Below are 10,433 nucleotides of genomic sequence, written 5' to 3'. Positions count from 1 at the left end.
GGCTGCTGGAGGGTTTTGGGGGGCTTCTGGGGGGCTTCGGGGGAGCGGGGGCGGAGCGAGCTTTCACCCGCGTGTCTCTCGCCGCTTCCGAGCCTAACTGCTCAGAAGATGTTTCAATCAGTTTATGAGAGGAGTTAAGCTTTGGAAAGATACCCATGAATTGGCCAATATGCTTGTTGAACTGCTGCTTAAACCACAGGGAAAGAACAAACGGATGTTTTTATCTCCTCTGTGTGTGAAAGAAGGAAACACAAAGAACATCAAACCTCTGAAAGGACAGCAGGACCAGAAGGAATTACCAATCACCAAGGCATCATTTAGGTCCTCTGAAGAGGTGTCGACCTGAACACCTTGGACAAGGAGACATGAGGTGAGCTGAGCTGCTCACAATATTTTCAACAGAACATTTTTCTGTCCAAAAAATACCATGTTAACAGAACAAAGATATTATGTGGATAAATACTGATTTCAACCATCACAAAATTTTCTAAAGATCACAATAGAATTTGGGAGGCTAGTTCAAGTTCCCACTCTGAAACAGGTAGAATAGGGTTTCCCATGTAATAAACAATTGCCCTAACCATTGAGTTATTAGCTACTTTGAAGAGAAGCTAGTTTCTCCTACCTCTCCCCTCAGTCTCTCCTCTCCTCTCCTGAAAATTTTTCAAAAGTCTCAGTTTCATTTTGAATTGGAGTGACAACAAAATATCGAAACCTCAGAAATGTTCACAACAACACAAAAATTAATTTCCAAATGTGCCTGGTAGGAAGTAAAAGCAGGCAATTAGCTACCCTACAGCAGAATGGAAACTGATAAAAAGTTGTTTCCTCTCTAATCTGATCTGGGAATCGGGACCAGTCAGTGACCTGTAGAACTTGCAAGGGATTGGAAGGCCCAAGGGCAGAGCTCCAAGAGGTTGCTCGCTTTGCTTGTACTTGAAAAAAGACTCTGTCTATTTAAAACTTATTATTAAAACCCACAAAGTAACAGCACACTAGGCCATTACAAGTGAAAGCATTTTTTGAAATTTAATTTACTTGTTAAGCTTTGAGCATTTCTCCAAGCTGGGCAATCAAAACCAACACTGTTCACTTCTCTTACTAGCCATTTCTGCTTTCAGTTGCATTAATGAAACACAACAGTGGTGAGGCTGCAAACACAGGTGCTGGGTAGAACTACTTATTTAAAAATAACCAAATCTTGCTTCCACTAAAAGTTTAAAAAGATATTAGACATATTTCTATTGATTATAGACTTTGTAAGAGCAATATTTATTTATGAAGTCTAACTACATGGCCAAAATCTACCTGATGGCATTGTATCTTTAAGACTAAATGTAACATACTTGTGTGTTCAAGAGACAGAATTTATAAATCAGGATGTTAACTAGAACATCTTGGGACAGCCTCCTTCTCCCTCAAACCCTTTTTACAACTCAAGTTGCCTTCAAAGCCTTCTTCTGTCTGTGGCTCCTCTTTGTTTCCCATTTATGTCAGAGCTACTGCCCCAATTGTAAGATTTAGGCCCCAAGTTTTGTCACTGGATACACACCAACATAAAAGACAAGGCATTAGACTGCAGGTCTGAAGCTTTAAAGTCTTCAAGCTATGGAGTTGGAATAATGTTGCCAAAAGTGCCTAAATCTATTTTCAAAAGTGACTTTGGAATTAATTCATATGCCTCAGTTCCACTGACTTTCAATGAAAATCAGGCTCCCAAGCACCAAAGTGACTTGAGTGCCTTTGAAAATGATATCTTTAAAGAATGTCACATGCACCTTTGTAGCTCTCTCTAAATAATAGCATGCAAACTGCCAAGACAACTGCATGGAAGTTCTAAGGTATGGAAATGTTCAGATTTGAAGGAGAACCTTGAGTGTAAAGCAAAGGGAGAGAAAAATGAGCACTTGTCCTAAACAAGAAGTTTTAAATGCCACAGTATATAGCATGTCTAAAGATGAAATGTTTTAAGTAATGATTATTATCCTCTTGGGTCTGATCCACGTTTCCTACTCACCAGTCTCCATCAAAGACCTCCCTTTCTAACCTACACTTCAAAATATAGCTCCAAAATAACCTACACTTCAAAATATAGCTACTTCAGCAAAATTATTTTTGCCAGCAAGTTGGCACTAAGATGCCAACTCTGTAAACTTTGGGAGGTGGAGTGTTTGGGATTGAGGTGAAGAATTAAGTTTACATTCAGGAACATTTTTTAAGAAGACACTGGCTCAGGAACACTGCTGAGAGCTGTTGGTCTTGGGGAGCTGTCCCACACTTTCAGCAAATGTCAGTCCAACTAATATATGAAATAAAATGCCACAAAACACATTGCTGTAAGCTTATGAAGAAACTGTCTCCTTATCATAGCTTCATTTATAGCTCATGTCACTGTAGTATTTGAACACCTCCCAGTCCTTAATGTATTTATTTTCACAGCACTCCTCTGAGATAGGGAAGTGGTATCATTTGACAGACATGGAACTGAGACAAAGAGAGACTAAGGCCTTGGCTGTCAATAGTATTTAGGTGCCTACATTTCTGGGCCTAAGTGGTTTGCCCAAGGTCTCACAGGTTTAGAATAGAGCAGGAATCAAATCCTGTTCTCTCACTGCTCAGGCTGACACTCTAACCAATAGACTATGCTTTCTTACATTTGACATATGATGGTATATGTCTTATTATCTCCTATGGAAAAGGTCACACAGGACTTGCAATGTATTTCTTACAATGTGTTTGTACAGCACATGTGGCTGATATTTCTATCTTTATTGTGGTAGTGTCAGAGTGCTGTTGTACCCATGATGGTTCAAGAAAAATGCATGAGGCAAAGATTTGGGGGATAATATCTTTTGTTGGAACAACCATACAGTTATGAGGGACACAGACAAGCTTTTGAGCTGTGGTTGAAAGCTTGTCTATGCACCTACCAATGAGACAATTGGTCCAATAAAAGCTGTCACCAACAACAATTATACCCTCTGTCTTTACTGCAATTCTCACTGTGCTTGGGTTTATTCTTACAATTCCCACTCCTGGAGTCATGTAATTATCTGAGTTTCTCAATTTTCACTTGAAAAATTATTCTAGTCTGAAGAGAAAAGATAGAAAACATGAGCCCTAACCATTCTTAGGAGTCTGGATCAAACAGAATTATGAGATTTGAACATCTGGGGTTGGCAGTATTGGGCCAGTACCTAGTACCATGGGGCTCTGAACTCAGCTGTGATCTATTGATGCTACTATAATGCAAATAATAAAATGCTTAGCCCGTGACAAAATTCCCACTGACTTGACCTTTCTGGAATTACATTCAAGTACACCTTTACAGCATTTGCCTTAAATGCATACATTCTCAATCTAAGAACAATCTAGGAAAATTGAAAGTGTTCCTTCCCAGAAGGACTTTTGCAATGGGGACCATTTGTACCCTTTAGCCCCAAGTCCAAATCCAAATTCATTCTAAGACAAGTCTTTATCATCGTTAACGAATGCAAGTTGTGGAGAGAAGAGAATTAGAAAATGGTCTCTTCCAAGGTCTTTTGAAGGTGAGGGTAATTACAAAATGGATGCTTTTAGCTTTGGGAATATGATCCCATCTACTTTTGTTGGGAAGAGATGGAGGTGAGATGAGTTTATGGGCTGATACCAAAGAGGCCCAGGAGGGAAAACAGTTAGAAGTCACCAGAGAACTCAGCACCACTCTTAAATGCTCCATTACAACACACTTAATTTGGTTTTATGGTCCCATTGAAGGCAGTGGAAAAGCCCTCAGTGACTCCAGTGAATTTTGACTAATTTTCTCTGTAATTTTGTTGAGGAAGGTCACAAGTCTAAGATCTTTCCTCTGCCCATGCCCTACAATAAGCATGACCCAGAATGAGTTGTATATCTTCTTCTCTATATAATAAAGACAACATATAGTAAAGACAGCATTAAAATAGTTATATGTCAATGATTCTCAACCTTTTTAGACTCAAGGCACCCTTTGTTAAACTTGAGGCACCTCTTGGAGAATGTCAGTTCTTAGTTTCCTCTCATTTTTAACTACAGAAAAATAATAGAGCAATTTTTTTTGCAAAGAACTAAGAATGACCACAACAGGTCAGAATATTTTTTAACACTATGGATTCCTATTTGGAATCTTTGGATTTATCCTGTCAATCATGTTTTCACATGTAACAATGCTAGTACACCATGACACCCTTGAAAGGATCTCAAAGCACCCTAAGGGTGCCTTGGCACCCTGGTTGAAAATCACTTTTCTATGTAGTTAAAGGGTTAAACAGAAGTAGCTTCCTCCTCACTTCCTTGTAAAATGTGTGCTTATATAAAATAGAGAACCAATAAAGCAGATAGTTCTCATTTAACAAAGCTTCCAAGGATCCAACAATATACAGAAAAATATTAAAGACAATTCACTCCCATCTTGAACAAGCTATACTCTATAGAATAGAAAATCAACTCCTATTTCAAAATGGTAGTCTCTCCATAGAGTCTACATACATATTGTGACTTTTGTGTGTCCACAATATATTCTCAGTTTTTCTATGTATTATCTATTATGATGGGATATGCAGACTCTGTGAAGAAGCACAAACATGTAATTGCTTTCATGGCCATGAGCTTCCATTATATAAATGTATTGGCTAAATGTCTCTTTTTTAAAAGTCTACTAAATAACAGAATATTTTCTAATTTAGTGCCTACATTATTACTGTGCTTTGGCTAAAGAAATACTTTTAACTGATCTAAAGATCACACACAAGGCTCATATAAAATCAGCCATTTTACATTTATAATGTCATTTGCAGGGCTCCTTTGTGTCTACCCATTTATCTCAGCAACACCGAGAGCCAAGAAGTGATCATTTTAACAGGGCTTTCTCTAAGCAGGGGACCCACAAAACAACATCGACAGCAGCCTCTGTTTGCTTTGTCTCCTTTTTGGTGACAGGAGGCTGCTTTTAGTTCATTTAATGGAAATGAGTCTGTACATAGGTATGGACTAGGGCTCACACTCCAAATACACTGCATCACACACGTGCCTGTTCTTGGAAGTCAACCATTTCTGCAAGTTATCCTCAGGAGGCATGATGTACTATAAGCACTTAGAAATGTGTTGCACTGTGACTGGAACCAAGATGAAATAGCAATATTAAAAGTGATTGTTTAGTTTATGGCCAAGTATGCCACTGAACTAGAACAACGGGGACAGTGGAGAGGAAGGAATGTTCTACAGGGTGATTTATTCTTTTCCAGTAGCAGTAGAAATTTTTCCTGCAGGCCTGAAAATGACCTTCTCTGCCAAAAAGAAGTCAGAATTAAGAGCTAACAGAGTTCTGCTAGATTAGGCATGTCATAATACTCTGTACGGACATAGCACAAGGATCTCAAAGCACTTTACTGCCATTTATACATTTGGCTTCATTGTCCACCAGCGGGTGTTATTAAATATAATTGTTAGCATTCATCTAACCAAGAGAAGACCTGAGGCACAGAGAATTGCTTAAGGACATGCAGGAGTAGGGAGCCTATAGCAGCACCAAAACCAAAAACCAGGACTCCTCCTCCCAGTCCTATGGTTAAGCTGAAAACTCACCCTTCCCCCCATTCCAGCAAAAGAGGAACCAAAGCTGGCTCAGATAAGAACAAATGACTCATCCTAAACAGAAGGAAAGCACATCAGGGTAGCAGAGTATAAGCTTTGACACCAATGCCTGGAATCACATTTCTTTTATCAGAAGTGGTAGAACTGTTTCCAGTCTTCCCAGCCAATAAGATCTATGACCCAGACTGCCTGCTCCTATGGGAATATCTGGGGTTGGGGGGAGGAGGGGCAGTATTACCTGGAAGGAGCAAGGGTTTGCACCCAAAATCCACTGATTTCATAGACCTCCTAGGTGCATTAGACCGTAATGTAAGGAGACCCCATGCCTCTGCCTGTCTTCTGGGAAGCACCATCCATAAGCCCCAAGGAAAGAGGCTTTGCAGGGGCAGTTGATGCGTCTCCCAAGGTACACACATAATGTGGAAGATCCCCTCTATTCACAGATTACCCAGTCCTGTGTTTTCACATGACCAGGCAGCCCCTGCTATTCCCTCCTCTCCTCTGTGAGCTAACACTTTGAATCTCTGGGCCTTTTATTGCCTTTGCACATACTAAAAAAGTTCTTGTCCATCCATTACAAGTGCCACATCAGGAAACACCTCAAAATAATGGCCCATCTGAACACAGTGTTCTTTATGCTATACAGTAGGAAATATTTGTGTTAGCTTGGACTTTCCTCTCTGAAGATGCTCTTAAATGTGTAGTCAGCTCATAGGATATGAGCCAGGATGGTTCACATTTGAGCAAGAGTGACACACTAGACAGAAATTTACAGATTGTATCTCAGATACAGTTTTTAAAGGTGTTGAGCATCCACCACTCTTACAGATTTCCTGTAGGGTTTTGGTTGATCAATATTTCTAAAAAATATAATCAGGTCTGTATCTATTGATGCAATAATGCTGTATTATGCTTATGATCCTGTACACCTCACTCAGGCAAAGTCCCCATTGACCTGAAAGGAGCTTTTTCTTGAGGAAGATCAGGATTTCAAGAGCTATAACATTAGTACTAAATCCTGTGTTAATCGGAGAGTAACCCTCCTCCCCCCCCACACACGCTCCCAAAATATATTTGAAAATAGTGTATTCCCACTTAAACATCAAACATTCCCATGTGTGCAATTTAAGCCACTTTTCCTCTTAGAAAGGAATCTACATGTGTGGATCTTTATTTCCTCCCACCAAAAATCTGTTCGCTTTGCACTGCCAGGTTCAACTGTCTAATTATTGTCCTATTTTAGCTTTGAACACTAATTAACAGAAGCACAGATCCTAAGCTTCCTCTTACTTTGGTTGGGTGAGGGGGGAGGGGGATGTGAGGGGAGATCAGTTGATTGCAAGCAAGTGTTTAGCAACCTGCTTGAGCTGTCACTGCCATTAGTAAGGCACATTTCATAATCGGAAATGCTAGCAGTTGTGTGCTGTCCCTGCTATATGCTTTGGCCACAGAACAGCAGGCCAAACTTGGGGAAAAGGAAGGAGATTGTGTCAACACTTCACCCTAACACTGCATGAAACTTTCAGCAGCTCAGCTGTATCTATAAGGCAGAGAAAAAAGATATCACTCCAAGGAGTTTTTGAACTGGTGCATAATAGCCTACCCACCTCAAGGACTATGAGCATGTGAATCAAGAAACAACTCCAGCTGACCTGGGGATAAGGGACCTTCATTTTCATCCTCACAAGCACACTGTAACTAGAGCAATCTCCCCAAACACTTCTGCGTTGCTGCATTGGAATATGTACTATTGTGGATCAGTACTGTAGCATTCATATTTTACCAGGGTTTTCACTTGAAGAGGTGTTTGTAAGGTAAAAGTAATCGGTTCAAGTGCTTTCACTTAAAATTAAGGCTGCTTCTTCAGATTCTTGAGGTCTCTATAGGATCCATTGTTGCCCAGAAAGAGACAGTCTTTAATAGTCAGTTTTATCCCAGAAGCATGGACTTCAGTCTCCTTTTAAAGGGATACCAACTGAAACATGCACACACTCACTCACTCATATACACACTTGCATGAAAGTTTTTAATATGATTTAATAAGTAATTCCTCAGATTACTACAACAGAAGGGGATGGAGGGAAATAGTGTGTCTCTTTTTCAGTTGTTTCACTTGGTGCACTTGACAGTATCTTGGGTACAGTCAGCTTCACTGTTCTGTACTGTCACCCAGCTTCCCTCTGTTGTTTGTGTGGAGACTTCACACAGCAACACGGGAAGGAAAAGCACATTATAAATACAGGATATATTATAAAAGAACAAGAACTGGCATGGAAACAGAGGGGAAGATGTTACACATTAAATTACTTTTAGGTTTTTTTTCCAAAAAAGGCCAGGTTTAAAATGGATGAGGTTCCTTTAAAATTTATAGTGTACAGTAGGTTTGCTTTGATACACTGTATCTCATAAAATAAACTGCTCCCCTTCCTTCTACTAAGGCAGGCAGCAGCAGACAAAGTATCACATACAGTATCTGCCTTAGGCATGCTGGCTATGTCAACAGATTATCTCGCATTGAACTGTCTAGACTGTTATTAATATGCAACTGATTCAACAGCCACAACTTTGTGGAATTAAATGGGGATTTTAAAATGAAACCATATTAACCTCTTCAGTTTAATTAGCATGTTAAAAATATAAAGGAAACTAGATGTGACCATCACTGATGTGGAAACTGAATATTAATAACAAAAAACATTTCCTCCTTGGAGGTTAAAGCAATGTGGGACTGGCCACTTGTAAATGAAATCCTGAAAATGTGTGCACTGTAGCTGCCAGGGAGCCTTTGAGAAAAGAAAAGAAAAAAAGTTGAAGCCAAAATAATTTTACTAGTGTAAATCTTCAAGTATCTAACCACAATCCAAGTGGGTAACAATGCCACAGTAAGAGGATTTTCTTTAAGTCCATTTATCCACCCCTAGATAGCCCCCAGAAAAAAAATCCTAACACCTACTTACAACAGAACACACACACATACATGCACGCACATGCACGCGCATGCACATGCACACGCACGCACACACACGTCTTGTGTTGTCAAATATTCCTCTGGATCACTGCAAGATGAAATCCAGCAGCTCATTAGTGTTAACCTGCTACTGTCATGGAGTATGTAAGTCACATTAGCACCACATGCCATTCTGTATGGCTATATGCACTCAAGTATTCTTATAGACAAGTCCATTTTTGAAAAGGGCACTGGTTTGTACAATTTTGACAATGTTCCTGGACCTACTAACCTGGAATCACATCAAGGGATGGTAGTGGCTTTGGTTTAGCTATATTAAGGAGTCCTGTCTTTTTTTCTCTGATATTTCAATTGATGGGTATCTATGGTCAACGCTTCCCCCCCCTCTCCCCCGCCACTGCATTTGGGTTCATTGTGAATTTTACACAAGTCACCCATTTCTGCATAAGCTACTCTTCCCCTTGATATTATTTATTCATGTCACTAATCATTATTTTAATGCATCCATAACACTTGATTTCCACCTTTAGAAGTATTCCAGTTCCCACTGCATATTAACCCTATGGGGTCTCACTACACACTGGTTGTTGAAACCAGCCCGAAGTGTCATTGTTTTAAACCGATTTCAGATACAGCAAGAAATTCACCCACAACATTTAAAATTGAAGTCATCTCTGACTGAAGAATTAACCTACAGTCTTTGCCTACTGATTCTATCCCCTCTGCAGGGGAAAAAAAGAAAATAGAAAAAGAAAGGTTAAAAACAAAAATCTTGAATGAAGGTTTTGGTTCTTTTTTTATGGACACATACTAATTACCTGAAAATAAGCATGATCTATTCCGTTTCCACCAGCTGCCAGTTGTCAACACTGGCTGGAAGGGATCAGCCTTGTTTAAAAGAACAAAAAAATCACTAAGCTTTGAAAATCATCTGAATAAAAACAAACTCAAAAGAATTTTGCTGGATCTCAGATATTGCCTGGTGTGCTGTTATGACTGAAGGCTTTGAATGAACTGCTCAGTTGGTAATTGAAAAAAAAATAGATCTAGCAAGGTGTTACCTACACACACAAAACCAACCCCCCCCCCAAAAAAACAAAACAAAACAAAAAAAAAACCCCAAAGCCCCCTAAATTAAGTACTACAGGGAAAAAAAGAAAGAAAATCAGAAATGCAGCCCCCAACACACCGACTGCCTGCACTAAAAAGCTTTACAGGAGTAATTTAAATGGTTCACCTGCTGCCAGTTCTCCTCCAAGGATGGCAAAGCTGAGAAGTAGCCGGTGTCGTGGACAAGCTGTAGTTCTTGGAATATACTATAACTAGCCAACACATCCATGCTGTTGCTGAGCCAGACCCTTTGTTTTTGTTTTGTGTTTGTTTGTTTGTTGTGGGGTTTTGTTTCTGATCATAAAAAAGACCAAAAAAAAAAAAAGAAGAAGAAGCCACCAGAATAGATCCAATGTCCCTTTTTGTTTTGGTTTGTTTCAGTCACACTTTAAAAAGAAAAAAAAAATCAATGCAGGAGAGAAAGAGAGGGGAGGAGGAAAAAAAATAGAGAGAGGGAGAGAGAGGGTGAGAATGGAGAGATGCACCCAACATGTACAGTGCAGGCAAACAGGGGGGACTTCTCCACTTGTAGTCAATGCAATTCCCTTCGACTCTCTCCAGCTCGTGGACCAGGAAGGGGCAAAGCAAACTCACTGACACGAAACTGCCACCATCTATTTCTGCACTGCTGCTCGCTGCTCAATGCAATCTTTGCTCTTTATTTTGGGGAGCTTGCATTTTTTTTCCCCTCTCTCTCTCTCTCTCTCTCTCGATCGCTTTTTCCTCCCCCCACCCCGAACCCCAT

The 10,433-nt window shown here is 39.9% G+C and overlaps 1 protein-coding gene across 5 annotated transcripts in view; it reads right to left on the bottom strand.

Annotated features, from left to right (window-relative positions):
• The window catches only part of KLF7 (Kruppel like factor 7), an 87,104-nt gene extending 76,691 nt beyond the window's left edge, over positions 1–10,413 (bottom strand). For 4 of the 5 annotated variants that reach the window (XM_025211042.1, XM_006029537.3, XM_025211044.1 and 1 more), the window contains exon 1: positions 9,816–10,413. In XM_025211042.1, coding sequence (XP_025066827.1) covers positions 9,816–9,917 — 102 coding nt within the window. In that variant the 5' untranslated portion in view covers positions 9,918–10,413. Of the gene's footprint in view, positions 1–7,629; positions 7,809–9,815 lie in introns of those variants that run through there. The other variant, XR_003095446.1, reaches the window with a different exon arrangement.
• Between the last annotated feature and the right edge of the window lie 20 nt (positions 10,414–10,433).

This window comes from Alligator sinensis, unplaced genomic scaffold (assembly GCF_000455745.1).
Source record: "Alligator sinensis unplaced genomic scaffold, ASM45574v1 scaffold372_1, whole genome shotgun sequence".
Classification (NCBI taxonomy): domain Eukaryota; kingdom Metazoa; phylum Chordata; order Crocodylia; family Alligatoridae; genus Alligator; species Alligator sinensis.
Note: the sequence above shows the minus strand (reverse complement) of the source record. Positions and strands in the feature narration are given on the sequence as shown.